The 15,781-nt window shown below is 37.3% G+C and overlaps 2 protein-coding genes across 3 annotated transcripts in view; one reads left to right on the forward strand and one right to left on the reverse strand.

Moving 5' to 3' along the window:
• myo7aa (myosin VIIAa) overlaps positions 1-8,457 on the reverse strand; it is a 55,508-nt gene extending 47,051 nt beyond the window's left edge. Inside the window, exons 1-12 of one of the 2 annotated variants that reach the window (XM_077193925.1) lie at positions 7,923-8,457; positions 7,093-7,206; positions 6,782-6,934; positions 4,298-4,482; positions 3,202-3,323; positions 2,953-3,095; positions 2,153-2,266; positions 1,884-2,037; positions 1,691-1,767; positions 1,262-1,381; positions 1,038-1,180; positions 45-255 (exon numbers count right to left, since the gene is read on the reverse strand). In XM_077193925.1, coding sequence (XP_077050040.1) covers positions 45-255; positions 1,038-1,180; positions 1,262-1,381; positions 1,691-1,767; positions 1,884-2,037; positions 2,153-2,266; positions 2,953-3,095; positions 3,202-3,323; positions 4,298-4,482; positions 6,782-6,934; positions 7,093-7,206; positions 7,923-8,027 — 1,641 coding nt within the window. In that variant the 5' untranslated portion in view covers positions 8,028-8,457. The remainder of the gene's footprint in view (positions 1-44; positions 256-1,037; positions 1,181-1,261; positions 1,382-1,690; positions 1,768-1,883; positions 2,038-2,152; positions 2,267-2,952; positions 3,096-3,201; positions 3,324-4,297; positions 4,483-6,781; positions 6,935-7,092; positions 7,207-7,922) is intronic. The other variant, XM_077193924.1, reaches the window with a different exon arrangement.
• Positions 1-15,781, forward strand: part of LOC143696984 (uncharacterized) — a 118,773-nt gene that overhangs the window by 63,971 nt on the left and 39,021 nt on the right. The gene's annotated exons all lie outside the window — the stretch shown is intronic.

Raw genomic sequence — 15,781 nt, forward strand, 5'->3', positions numbered from 1 at the left:
ATACAGTATGTGAATGTACAGTACAAGTCAGCAATCTCTCTCACCTTGGGAAACTTGCTCTCCTCGTCAATGAGAGAGATGATATTCATGGGCTTTATGGCGATCATGTCCAAGGCGTCCTGGTTGTCAGTGAACTCAATGTGCTGCCAGTTAATGTTCTCAAGGTTATATTCTTCCTGCTCCAGCTTGAAAACATGACGGACGAAGAATTGCTGCAGGTTTTCATTGGCAAAGTTGATACACAACTGCTCAAAGCTGGAGGAGAGATACAGCTGCATGAGGGCCACCAATCACACTACTCAAATACTGTACATGCATTAAGAACATACTGTACAATATCAGGAGATGTCTAAACATTTTAGCAGGGTGTGATATTATTACATTTATTGAACATTATTAATGTGTGTTTCACAGACAAGGCTTTAGCTAGTCCCAGACTAAAATGCATGTTTGAGCTGTTTTAACTGAAAGCAATTTGCACTAAAATATCTTAAAATATGTCAATGCCATTGTTTTGTCTCAAATTGCACACCAGTAATGTTTTTTCCTAGGCATGTTTATAAAAGCTACTTAAATGCCCTATTTGAACTAAGGCCTAATTCGGGCTTAATCTAAGCTCTGTCTGTGAAACCGGGCCTATTTAACAATATTTAATATATTAATTAAATATACATATCAAAGCTAATAAGTCAAGTCAAGGCAACATTCTATGAAAGGGAAAAGTTGCTTTAGAGGTGGAGCTTCAGAAATATTTAAATTTCAATGAGAATTTACGGAGGCAATTTTTTTCTGTTTTAAATAATATGCACTGATGAATTGTACACAATTAGACCAGGAAAGTGCATTAAGGTACATTTTGATTACAATTTGACTAAAAGTAGTCATAAACCATCATATGCATGATTAGGATTAGTGTATAAGTAAGTGAACAAGTACTCAATTTGAAAATATATATTTTTTAATGTGTAACAGGGACACTACAATGAGGTGTTTGCAGGATTTGCGCTGTATGTAAGTGTGTGTGTGATATTTTCTACCTGTTAACTGTGAAGTTCTCAAAGCCGAATATGTCGAGCAGGCCGATGGATCTCCGCACCACTTTGAGCTCAAAGGATGGAGGTTTATAAATGGCTGCATTGATTTTCTCAACAATCCACACAAACAAGCGTCCATATATACCCTATGAGACAGACAAACAGCTGGTTAAATGCTGTTACCAAACAGGATTACGTATGTAGATGAAAGAGTGAGATGGTTTTACCTTAACAAAGGCATCTCGCACATCCAGCGCCTGCTCAATACTGAGAGGAGTGGACACCGTCTCTCCACGGGTTATTATGGTCCGGCTGGTCAAGCAATTCATTAGGTCCTTCGTGTCCACCTATGAAAACATACAATAATACAGGAATTTCAGCTTATGCATACAATTTTTTGTGAAAAAAGTTGAATTTGTGTGAAGATAGATTTTCTCTGTACTTTTTGCACCCTGTAGAAATTAAATCCATCACAGTAATTTTATCTTTCCATTTTAGTCACTAGAGGGCACACAAACACCTGATCTTGCACATTCGTGTACTAGCATGCTAATACATATAAAGAAGAACAGTCAAATGTCAGATAACTCAAAGACTGATTGATCTGAATCACCATAACAGCAGCCATGTTATGACTTTATGATTTAGCGTCATACCTCTAATAAAAAAGCAGCAGTGGTGAGATTTGAGCAACGCACAACCTCACAGGCATCCAAATTATCATACGTGCGAGCTGAGGAGGAAGTTTACAACACCATAAGTTGTTAAATACAAAATTTCAGGCAATTTGAACAGAAAAAGGGATGGCCAAAATGAGTTTATTAGACACATTTGTCCAAGCAAACTCACCCTCGTAGTTCAGGTTGCCCATGTGCAGAATAGCGGCTAGCAGCTTGGAAATCTCCCAGTTCTCCTTTTCAGTGAACATGAGGACCTTCATGGCCGAACGGATGTTTGAGTATTCCTTCTGATCATCACGACCGTCACAAACAGTGCAGCTTCCCTGAGTTATGACAGGTCAAGGTTATATCATCTGTATATCTGAAGTACACTGTCAACATGTATTCTGCACAGCAAGAACATTAAAGCATTAAAGAACATTGAAGATCATCACTCACAGTGGTAAGGTAGGTGTAGTCTGCGGCTTTACCCAAGCCTAGTTTCTTCTTCTGGTCTGGAGTCATTCCCTTCAACATACAGTAGAAAATGTGGTAGTTTCTCTCATCACGGGCCTGAAAGAGGGAGGGAAAATATGCTAATTATAGAACTTAAAAAGTTTCACAAATGTTGCCATTTGGACTGCTTTTATTTTAATCGTAAAAATAAAATGTTTATAATTATAGTTATAATGATGTTTTGAGAAAACCTACCAGGTAAGTATGACCTATGACCCTAGGAAGTTGCATAAGGATCAATGAATGATATATACTATTTTGGCTATGTTTTTCTAGAAATGTGTACTCCAACATAACCTTTCTGAAACCAAAATGCAATGTTTTGAAATGTCATACACTACTGTTCAAAAGTCTTATTTATCAATGACGCTCAATTGGCATTTATATTGTTTTTCTATTTTCTACGTTTGTAATTTCTATTTCAAATAAACACTGCTCTTTTGAACTTTAAATTCATCAGATAATGCTGAGAAAAAATATATCATGGTTTCCACAAAAATATGAAGCTGCATTACTGTTTTCAACATTGATAATAATAAGATATATTTCTTAAGCAGCAAATTAGCATTATAATGATTTCTGGTGCTGAAAATTCGGCTTTGCCATCATAGGAATAAATTCCACTTCAAAAATATATTCTAATAGAAAACAGTTATTTAATTTTGCTATAATATTTCACAATATAACAGTTTTTACTGTATTTTTAATAAAATTTTTGAATTCGGATTCAAACTTGTTCATACCTGTCGACACACTCTGGATTTCTCCAGAAGGTACTGTTCAATCTTTGCTCCCTCTATAGCTCCTCTTTTGTTGAAGTGGATGTCGATGTACTTCCCAAAGCGGCTGGAGTTGTCATTACGGATGGTTTTAGCATTCCCAAAGGCTGTTGGGTAAAGTCATTAAACAAACCAGAATGTAATTTGCTTGTTTCTGACAGAGATTTGGTTTCTTAGAGCTCAAACCCCTCCAGATGGTCCCGGTTCTCTTACCTTCTAAGATGGGATTCGCCTCCAGCACCTGCTGCTCAATCCAGGAGTGCTGCCCGCTGATAGCAGCCAAAAACTGTAGAATCAACTTGGTACTTTCTGTTTTTCCTGCTCCAGACTCACCACTGATGGGAAAATATACACAGATGAACATAAATAAAAATAAATGTTCCAAACAGGGTTTTTGCAGCGATGACATCTAAACATTTATAGTTCCCCAAAGAATCTTTCAGTCAACACTTAACAGTTCTCAACAGAACAATGTTTTAGTGTGAAGAACATTTGACTTGCATAGAAAGGGGAAAAATGCTATGGAAGTCAATGGGGTCCATCAACTGTTTGATTACCGACATTCTTCAAAATATCTTCTTTTGTGTTCAGCAGAAGAAAGAAATTCATACAGGTTTGAAACATTTTGAGGGTGATTAAATGATGACAGAATTTTCATTTTTGGGTGAACTATCCCCTTTATGGTTGGGTTGTGTCTAGACTCTAGTCTAGTAGGTAAACCTTGTTCTGGGAAACTGATATGCACCTTCTGCTACCAAGGTTAAGAGTAGAAGTAGATATTTGAGATAAGTCCCAAATTTGGGACTAGAGTATAGGGAAGCTTGTTTTGGAAGCACAGAATAAAAAATAAAACACGCAATTGCGACTTTATATCATGCAATTCTGACTTTATATCTCGCAATTCTGACTTTATTTCTCAGAATTGCGAGATGTAAAGTAACAATTATGAGATAAAAAGTCGCAATTATCTTTTAAAATGTTCTACTCTGTGGCGGAAACATGCTTCCATAAGAGTAGCACTGTCAACGTCATCAAAAATATTGTCCTGTACTTTAAAACTGGTAGAAGGGAGATCAAAGTTAGGTTTAAAATGACCAGGGTAATGAGTGGGTCGGGATCAGGATTGGCCTTGAGATCAGGGATGAGATAAGGCTTAGGGTAATAGATTTAGGCTTAAGAAAAGGGTTTGGGTTAACCTGAAAATATCCAGTTCCTAAATAATAGATAGACAGACATAAGTCTTCCCATCAAGCTTTAATGGAAGCACTCACACCAAGCGTTGATAACAGAGTCTTACAGGTTTCCGCACCTTATGATACAACACTGGTCTTTGTTGTTGCGTTGCATGTTGAAGTAACAGTTGTCAGCGATGGCAAAGATGTGTGGAGGCATCTCTCCGATCTTCTTATTGGTGTAGAGGCGAATCTGGTCTGCCGTATAGATGGGCAGCAGCTGATACGGGTTTACAGCCACTAAGATGGACCCGGTATACGTCTACGAAGGATACAGAAATAGAGCTGAAGCAGACGAACTTGAGTGGAAATGTTTGCTTCTTTGTTCTTTAATGGACCAAACGACGTAAAAATTAATAAAATATCCTCTTAGGAATGTAATTCTTAACAGTACAACACTGCAGAATAATTATTTAAGGTAAAAATAAACCACTTGTTTTTCTTGACTTTTATGCAATATTGACAGGTTAGTGCATGTAGAGGACATGCAGATATCAACAGTCATGTCACGGCACAAGACAGACAGTCATATTGGTTACGAGGCAGAGCGAGTGAATATGACAATGAGAGGAGAGTGCACGGGCGTCTTGCTTTTCGGAGGGTGCTGTTACAGTGGGATGTATCAGTGTCCTGTTACCGCAGACCTCAGAGCCATGTTGAAATGGAGAATCGTAATGAAAACACACTCACTCAGAGTGAGGCAATGAACAGCGAGCAGCCATGCGTGTGAAAATGATGTCTGCGTACTCACCCGACCACCACAGTTAGTCTTCATATAGAGAAAGAGAAGAGAAGAGAATATAACCAAAGCAAATAACTGAGGGCAGTTATTAAAGGGGAGTTATTAAAAACAGGGTAGATAAAGGCTCTTATGGATTTAATTAATGGAACAGGGCTACAAAATGTTTTTGTCTTTGCGATGATCATAATGAAACAGAAATACCACATAATTTATTCCAATTATTATTCCTTTCTTGACAATAGTTGTCTATAATATATTTGAAATGTATTTATTCATTGGTATTGAGTAACTAATCAAATTAGTGGACCTGGATAATTATTTTATTAATTTAACTCATAGAATAGGGCAGCAAATCTTTCACAATGAATAAATGAAATATCCCATTATCAATTATTTTATATACAGTATATATATATATATATATATATATATATATATATATATATATATATAGAATACATATAGATTAGTCTCACTGGCTCACTGGGGTCGCAAGATGGTGTTCTGCTGGTTTATCTGGTTGACCAGCCTGCATGTGTCCAAAACCCCTCTAAATCCAGAAAACCAGACTATTGTTCTGCTGTAATTTAATAAGTATATATATATACACACTATACCGCCAAAATTTTTGGGGCGTCTGCCTTTACATGCAGATGAACTTTAATGACCTCCCATTCTTAATCCATAGGGTTTAAATATGGAGTTGGCCCTCCCTTTACAGCTATAACAGCTTTAACTATTCTGGAAGGGGCAATCCCCAAACTGTTCTCACGAAGTTGGGAGCATGAAATTGTCCAAAATGTCCTGGTATGCTGAAGCATTAAGAGTTTCTTTCACTGGAACTAAGGGGCCAAGTCCAACCCCTGAAAAACAACCCCACACCATAATCCCCCCTCCGCCAAACTTTACACCTGGCACAATGCAGTCAGGCAAGTACCGTTCTCCTGGTAACCGCCGAACCCAGACTCGTCCATCGGATTGCCAGACAGTGACGCGTGATTCTCACTCCAGAGAACACGTGTCCACTGCTCTAGAGTCCAGTGGTGGCGTGCTTTACACCACTGCATCCAACGCTTGCATTGCACTTGGTGATGTAAGGCTTGGATGCAGCTGCTCGGCCATGGAAACCCATTCCATGAAGGTCTTCTAGCTGTTCTTGAGCGAATCTGAAGGCCACACGAAGTTTGGAGGTCTGTAGCTAATGACTCTGCAGAAAGTTGGCGACTTCTACGCACTGTGCGCCTCAGCATGCACTGACCCCGCCTACCACGTTGTGGCTGAGTTGTTGTTGTTCCCAATTGCTTCCACTTTGTTATAATACAAAGTTGATATAATAACAGTTGACTGTGGAATATTTAGTAGTGAGGAAATTTCACGAATGGACTTATTGCACAGGTGGCAATCTATCACGGTACCACGCTTGAATTCACTGAGCTCCTGAGAGCAACCTATTCTTTCACAAATGTTTGTAGAAGCTGTATGCATGTCTAGGTGCTTGATTTTATACAACTGTGGCCATGGAAGTGATTGGAACACCTGAATTCAATTATTTGGAGGGGTGTCCCAATATATAGTGTATATATATACACACGAGTAATTGATTAAATTAGAGGACCTGCATAGTTTTTTTCCCCTTTAATTCATTTGATTTTATTCAGGTCATTTAATCTAAAACTTTCGAAATAGGAACCTATTCAATACATACTTTCCATTAATCACAAAACTGCACCTCCACATCTGATGTGGAGTTTTGCATTAGTTGTATGCTTACACAACAAAACATAGACCTTCAATACTTTGAATGGACAGCAGGACTTACATAGATGAGATGTTCTCTGTAGCGGATGAGAAGGTTTCGGAGGATCCCCGCCTCATTCAGATCCCCCAGTCGAATCATGTCCTCCACCCCGTGGATGGAGGTGGGGTGCATCGGCTTGATGTTCGTGGCATTTTGGGGAGAGATCCAGTGTTCCTGAAAAGAATGCAGATCCATAGATCCATTATTAGTTCCAAAGTCACATGTCTAGTTTTTATATGAAATTAAACATATGTAATGCAACAAATCATATAGATCATCCAGAAGAAGAGCCGCTTTTCAGCCCAACAGATCAGCAATGATCAATAACTTACATTTCCTTCATCATCCAAGACTTGGATCTGACCAGAATCACAGAGCTTCACAACGGCTCCGATCGGGACCTCAAATTCCCGGCCTGTCTTCAGGTCCAGCCAGACATAGTCGCCCTGAAACACATTTCAGAGAAGTAACATTTTAGATTTGATTGAGATCCTATAGTTTTAATTAATATTTTGAATACATTTTTATTTTATTTAGTTAACATTTTAGTAATTTTGTTGTGTTTGTAATTTCTAGTAGTTTTTTAATGTGTCTAAATATTTCTTATTATTTTTTATTTCAGCTTTAGCTATTTTAGTACTTTAAGTTAAACTAAATTAAAAGGAGAAATGTTGCTATGGCAAAATAAGTTTAAGTTTTTTATATTTTACAGTTTATGTTTATTTTATGATTTTAGTTTCAGTTAATAACCCTGCATCAGAGTTTTTTATTTGTAAGTGACATTAGTCTGACATCATCACTTCATTCAAAAACCGAAGACTGAGCCGCTGTGACATCATCAGTGCTTGATGTAACTCAAAAAGTGCTGCAAAGCTGCAAGTCTGATCACTTAGTACAGAACCAGCACACCTCTCCTCAACAACATTTATGTATGTATTCATTAGATGCTTTTATCCAAAGCAACTTGAAATAGAGGGACTTAAGTATAATTCAACAAGACGCATTTTTTAACAAATCATGCACACACTGAACACACTTTACTAATTAGGGTTAGATCAAAATCAAACTGAATTCAAATGTAAATCCACCAAAATATAATTCCAACAAGACCATTAAATGATTGGTAAGCATTTGCACGTAACTGGCAACTCTCCACACATACCGGTAATAGAGTGCTGTGTTTGAACACAGTGTTGACATTTTGTACTAAGGCCCACTTTGCCTGATCCTTCTCGTAGAGTTCGACGTAATCCCGACGCTTGTACATCCTCACGAGATCAAACTCTAATCCACTCTAAAACTCCAGACCGAGAACGTCTTGATATACCGCACACACCTCCACACCCTCACTCCCTCAGCAGGTGTGTGTGCATTAAAACCAGCCGTCCAGAGACCCAGGATATCACACACACAAAAACGTTTCCTTTCCGGTCCGACAACAGGACAAAAATAATTGCAGAGACAAAAACAGGAGTCCAAGTTGTCTGCACTACGTCCTGAAACACACAAACATCTCAGGCTCTTCTAGGGCATCATTTGCACAAAGGAAACCAAATCTGAGGCCCAAAGCAGATCCTGTGTGGATCGTTCCTCTCTGTATTTATTGCTCAATTCACGTTCTTGTTCTTTAAGTCATTTTTTCTGTCTCACTGTCTCCACTCTTGCTTGTGTATATGGTGTGAATGGTGTCTGTCCCTGTTTTTCAATTGAGGAAAGGTTTGGTCATTGCATTGGGAGTGGAGGTGGATCCCCAGTTAACATGGAGCTTTTTAATTAACTAAATATCCCCAAAGGCAAATCAATACAGGTAGAGGGAGAACCCAACACCGTTTGGCCGCAGCTGTCACGTCTGAGAAGGCAGCATTGCCAGCCAGCATCGCTGATACAATCCTAGCAACGACACAAGGCTGAATAATTCATGCCAAGACAACAACTGCTTTGTTAGCTCACTCCTCCTCTCCGTCTTTTATTATCAAACCTCCTAACAGACTATCAGAGGCTAAAACAAGAGCACTCTAGGAAAGAAATGCGGCATGCTTAAGTATTCATTGAAAAGCAAGACTTTGAAAGTCTGAGTGCAGAAACAGAAACTAAAAAATAATAGAGAAAATACTTTGTGAACATATAGTAGTATACTGACAATACAGCTCGTATAGAAAATGGTGTAAGATATAGATCAAATGTCACCAAACCAACATGGGTTCCAATCTTGACTGCAAATCATTTCTATTAAATTGTCATAATGAGTTTGTATTGTTCATTTACACAGCAGCACAACTGTTTTCAACATAAGAAATGCCTCTTGAGCAGCAAACCAGCCTATAATGATGGTAACACTACAATAAGGTTCATTAGTTAAAATTCGTTGATGTACTTAAAACTAACGATGACCAATGCATTTGTTACCGTATTTATTAATATTTGTTAATGTTAGTTAATAAAAACACAGCTGTTCATTTTTTGTTCACAGATGTTAACAAATACAACCTTTTGTTTTAATGACGTATTAGTAAATGTTGAAATTTGCATTAACTAAAATTAATAAATGCTAAAGAAATATAGTTCATTCTTAGTTCATGTTACCATAAGGTAGTTTTAACTAATGTTAACTAATGAACCTTATTGCAAAGTGTTACCGGAATGATTTCTGAAGGATCATGTGCCTACATTTTAAGATTACAATTATACATTTAAATTATGATATCAATATATTTCAGAATTATACTGTATTTCTGCTCAAATAAATGCAGTCTTCGTGAATATAGACTTATTTTAAAAACATCAAAAAGCTTACCGACCACAGACCTTTGAATGCTTACATTCACCGAAAATAATGAATTGGCTGAATGATTTCTGTTTGTCCAATCGAGTTCACATAGGCCTAATGCAACAAGATTTTCAAACTTTTACTATAAAGGTCTTTTTTAATCATTTGTGATTTTCTAATGGACAAAGCAAGTTTTTATAGATTATTTTGACTGGAATTTATTATTTATGACATTTAAGGTATTGAAAAAATATTGCACTATATGAGGTGCACAACATACCAACTCCTGAAACAAAGCTCGGTCATTGGAACATTTAGAAACTGGACCTCTAATGAAATATCCCTGCTACTTCTTCTACTGAACTATTGGGTTATGATCCAGTTCAAATGAGATGAAAACATGATAGTGAACATTTATAGCCGTACGGGTGTGAGACTGCAGCAGCGCAGGTAAATTATTCAGCAAGTGCAAACGATCAGCACGACGTTCAGTAACAAGACGAATGACGTTTGTGTTAGTTAGAAGATCATGCATTATCCCGACAAACAATAATGCGGCGGTACTACAGTTACTACAATAGGTGTAAAGGATGTGTGTCGTAAAACACTCTGAAACCTAATCTGAAATACATTAGTGAACGAGAGCACAAACAATAAACAAAGCCTAGGAGCATCAGTTTCTTAATGTTAACCAAAAACCCATCGAGTTCATTGTGAGCTCATATCTACACGTAAGATCGCCCCCTCTTGGCAACAACTGGTCATACGTTTTATTTTTGCATGCATAATGCTTTGCAAAAAGGAAAGCATTTTGAATTTGTGAGGAGTTAAAAACATTTAGAATTGAGTATATTCATTCAACGCATTATAAAGTCTAGATTTTCATATTTCCTAAGCATTGTCAGGCAATGCCAAACTTGTTAGCATGTCCCATAAGTCTTTGGTTAACTTTTGAGAAAAAAAGAACTTTAAACCGCTAACCCCAGAACAAGAGCAGGAATAAATGCTTGACTTGGCAAACACGAAAAATGACAGTAAATCATCTGGGTCTTGGCATTCAGTTTAAAATTTGGTCTGATTGGTATTAATTAGCATTTAGATGATAAAATTAGGCAAAGGTCAAACAAACAAGGATAATTTATGTTCTAAAGGACAGCTGGTGTTTCACTGCAACCACCATTAAAATGCTGCTAAATGTTCCGCCTCAGTGCACAGTGTCATTGCCTAACTGTGACATTACAGCTTAATATTCATAAGACATGCCTAAACAATTAAACTACCTTTGCATTTAAACCATAAAACGCTCTCCTCATAAGCTGTTACTGTAAACCAGTGTAGATGTAAAGCACATATTGATGTCATTGGATGGGCACTCAAAGGTGCTCTAAGCGATCTCACACGTTTTTAAGGCCAAAACATTTTTTTGTCACATACAGCAAAAATCTCCTCACTATCCGCTAGCTGCCTGTCCCCTGAACACACTGTAAAAAAACGCGGTCTCTGCAGACACCCCAGGCTCCAAAAACGGCAACAAAAACAAACTGGGCTAACCCGCACCATGAAACATAACAAACTGTTCCAGCCAATAACCGACAAGAAGGATTTGGCGGTGGCGCTTGGGGGGTTAGTGCACGGATGAGGAGGAGGGAGGGTCTAGCTAGCCTCCGTTTTGTTTGACAATACTTCGAACGTCAACAAGAAGTGACGTCACCCAACATCGCTTAGGGCACCTTTAAAAGACTGGAATGTTCGTAGGCCTACCTCAGATTGGAATGCATTCAATAATCAATGCTAATTAATTAAGAGCCAGAAAAAGATTGTAAAAATCAGTGTTGTTATTGTTAACTAAAACTATTAAACATGGTTTTGATTCATTTACATTTTTACTTTAAATAAAGCTGAAATAAGAAAATAACATAAATAAAAAACAAACTTAGAAGAATTAAATATATTTTATGAAATAAAATTGAAATACTAAAGTTACTCAAACTGAAATAAAAATAAATTAAAGCTAAATAGATTTTTTTCTAAAGAAAAAAAAGAAAATAATTATATGAAACCATGAAATGAAAACCAACAAAATGAAAACTAATATATATAAATAAAAACTATAAAATATGTAAAATATGAATGAACACTATAATAATATATAAATAATACTAAAATATCATATGGTAAAAATATGGTGTTGCTCCATGAAATTCATGTAGGGTGAATCATACAGTCACAAAGATTGTCAAGAACACAAGCCCAAAATCGAAAGAAAAATATCAGTTGAAAAACAAAACAAATATTTTGTGCATTTTGACATTATTTTCATTGAGAATTTAGGTGAAAAATATGCCTTTGAGTTTTTTCCTCCTTAATTTTAGTGATAATGCTCATTAGATTATATTGTTTAAATTACATGATTTTTAAAATAAACAATATAAAGGCAGTACTACGGATGAATAAAGTTTTTATTTAGAGTAACTGTCATTATATTATGATATAAGAAGTCTTCAAAATATAATTTATTATTTTATTCCCCTGAAATTGTGGGATAAATTGGTAATGCTCTCCATGAGATTCACCTTTTATGATTTCTCACTGACAGTCAATCCCACTTTTATAAAAATAATAAATATGTGGCATCTCTTGTTTATGCTATTAAAAGTCATATTTGCAACTAAACCATTACCGCCTTTAATCCCCAGCCTTACCTGTATTAATGTGAGATACTTGTAACTCAGTCTGTGTGTTCTCACGTCCCTTTCCTGTGCTTTAGCCCCCTTCATCTCCATTGCAACCCCATTCCAAACTAGTGTCCTGTTACGGCACCCGCTGACCACTAACCCTGCGTTTCAGTCTGTGTTCTTTAAGGTGACATATCACTGCAACCATCCGTTCCACTGTGACAGACAGAGGGGAGAGATTCCCTCGTACCCCTGTGAATTTGTCAGCCCATGAATGACCACTTTCTTGTCCTAAAAATGAGGTCCTGTCAGCAGTGATTAGAGACACAGAAAGGCAGATGAGATGAGTTCTGTGTTCTGTGTTCATGAGGTTTCCACTGCACTGGCAGATCCTACAGACATATAGAGCCAATGGACCAGCATGTTTCTAAAAGAACCGACAATAACCCTGCAACAATAACCCTTGTTACTACAGTTGTAGTACAGAGACAGAGATCTGTAGATGTCAAAGTATTGTGTATAGCGCAAACCAAACATTTAACTCTCCGTATTTGCACAAACATATTGTAAGTAATTATGAGACTTGTAAATAATTAAAAATTGTAAGACTGGGGCTAGTTGTCACACATATCTACAAGGTCTATAAGTAAAATTGAATAGTCAAAATATCCATTAACATTTTTGTATAAGCTGTGATAAAAAAACAAAAAACACTGACATATAATAAGTGAAGAGTCACTATTTACTAATTTTATAATCTTTTCACAAATGTCAGATAGGGCAAGTTGTCACATTTGTTTTATATTTTGTAATTTCTGCTAGCCACAACAATTGACGATTAGTGAAAACATCAATTTATACAAAGTTCTTTCATGAAACTCTAGATGGCACAGGCTGATAGGTCCTTCACTCAATCTGCTTGCAATCACACCATTCTCTATAGGGCACAACTGATTGGTTCCTGCTGTATCAGTAACCAATGAGCTTGCTGATCAACCTTCAAATACTTGGTCAGCTTTGCTATAGCAGTTTCAGCGTGCTTGCAGAAACCCTCCACCTTCCCCAGCTCCACCTGTATAGATCTGCTACGGGTAATTCATGTATGCTATATTATAACATATACCAAAGACAAGGCATGTCTTATGGCGAGTTTTTCGCTCGCCGACAGGTTTTGGGAGATTGCCGACAAATGCCCGAAATCATAGCCAAATCACGCAGTGTGAATTATCAAAGACGCGATCTGAGAGAAGTCGTTGACGCTCGTGAGATATTTGGCATGCTAAATATCTGGACCTGTCGGCAATTCAAAATGCTGCTGTGTGAATGTGTTCTGTTCTGACTGAAAACTACGTCTGCGATGCTCTACAGCCAATGAGAGAGCAAGATACAGGGCAGCGGGATGTTCTGGGAGGAGTTATAGACCCCAATATTAGTATTAATAGATATATTTACAATTATATCAAACAGAAACAAAGCACAAACATTTGCTTGACCAGCAGCAACAGCAGCACATTGCAAAATGATTTACTTACCCCCAACTCTCTTTGCAGAACACACAATCTTTGCTCCCCTCGTCTCCCCAACCATTTCCTCCTGCATAATCTGTTTTTTTCTCTCATTTTAGCCGCAAATCTTCTTGCAAGCTATCATTTTTAATAACAATTTGGTCTCACGCACACGTGATCTTGCGTTATTTCCTGATCACTTCTCGCGTGTTTGGTTGTGAAACGTAGGTTGCGGACCAGACAGAAGTCGTTGGCGATTCTTTCTTTTGTAAAGTCACGCAGCGTGAAACCTCCTGTCGCCCATCCATCGTGCAGTGTGAAGTTGTGAACACAGCAGCGACTGAATGCTACCCCAGATAATCACGCAGTGTGTAAAGAACAGTGACCCGACTACTTTGAAAATCGTGCAGTACAAAGAAAGTGAGATCTATTCTGCCAACACCAAACATATTAACATTGTCATATCCATAAACAATCCGAGAGTTGTCATGACAGAAATGTATTTACCTTTTTCATTTTTTCATGTTTAATGAATCGTTTTTACTGTTTCAATTTAGCGGAAAAGCAATTAATTAGTCAATAATACATTATATATATATATATATATATATATTTTTTAGCTTTAATAAACAGCATATGGTGACAACGTACAAAATGCCCTGCTATGGGGTGAATGTTTCTTTTTCTTTGTTTTAGTACTGGTCCTTATCAGTGGTCCTTATTTGTGTTTATACAGAACCTGACCTTCACAAACAAGCCAACTCTGAGAAGAATTCATTGCAGTAAAAAGTGTGACAACTAGCCCCAGACTTGCCTACATCACTGTTTTGTACAGCTTTCTGCTGGTAATGAGCACTGGTAATGAGATTCAGGCGTTGAACTGAGAACATAATCTGTCATTTATCACAAAATTAGATGGTCTTTAGAACATTGTGGAAAACAACAGTCTTAACTCAAGAATCCAGACATGCAAACAACTTCTTTAATCCGAGCAGCACTAATCAAGAAATAAACGAGACAAACAGCAGAAAGCTAAATACACAACACGCTGAAAGAACAATACATTACTGAGGGCAGGGGTAGCGTATGTGGTACTGAGACCCTGATCAGATTAAAGATAATTAGTTAACAGCATTTACGTTCTCCGCTCCACGGAAGCAGCTTTATTTCTGGACCGCGTGTTTACATGTGTCTCAATGTCAAACCAGTGATGTTCCCAACTGACCTCTACAGGCACCAAAGAACAAAACACATTCACAGGCAGCAAGCAGAGGTGTAAAGAGTACCTGAAAACCTCACTTGAGTAAAAGCGGTAACACTTTATTTTGATGGTCCCTTTTGAACCTTCTGTTGACTATAAGTAACTTTGCAACGATATGTCAACTAGCAGTCATTGGAGTATTAGTAAACTGTCTGTTTAATATCTGCTAACTCTTTATTTTGATGGTCCTCCAAGAGATATTCTACTGAATATAAGTAACTTTACAAGTACATTCTAACCCTAACCCTGCCAGTCTACTAATACTCTAATGTTTAAGTTAGTTGACATGTAGGTGCAACTTTACTTATAGTCAACCGAATGTGTTAAAGGGACCATCAAAATAAAGTGAAACCCAGATACGTTACAGTGTTACAGCATTACAAGTTACAAACCACCAATTCCAATATTACTTGAGTAGACGTCTTAGAGTATCTGGTTTTATGAACTTAAGTATTTTTACTCATACTGAATGTAGGCTCAGAGACGCACTAGTCCTCAAAAACCAAAGAGACACACCAGTGAAAAACAAGAAACGGCTGATTTGTGAGGTAGCTTATTTTCTAAAATCAAAATAAAACCGAAACACTTCAAAACTCCAATATATCAAGGGACGACACAACAGTCTCTTAAACGTCTACAAACAGTCCGGTTCAGTTAAGCTCAAGTGTTCAAAACAGACACAAGTTAACCAAAATCTCTTCAAGGTCTCTTCAATATAATGGATAAATCAAATAATGTTAAGTAAAATGAAATATTCAAAGCCTACTTGGTTTCGGCCTCCTCAACGGCTCCAGCTATGTCCTCATCTCATTT

The sequence above is a fragment of the Siphateles boraxobius genome, unplaced genomic scaffold (assembly GCF_051911475.1).
Source record: "Siphateles boraxobius isolate OS27281-9 unplaced genomic scaffold, OSU_SipBor_1 31, whole genome shotgun sequence".
In the NCBI taxonomy this organism is placed as follows: Eukaryota; Metazoa; Chordata; class Actinopteri; order Cypriniformes; family Leuciscidae; genus Siphateles; species Siphateles boraxobius.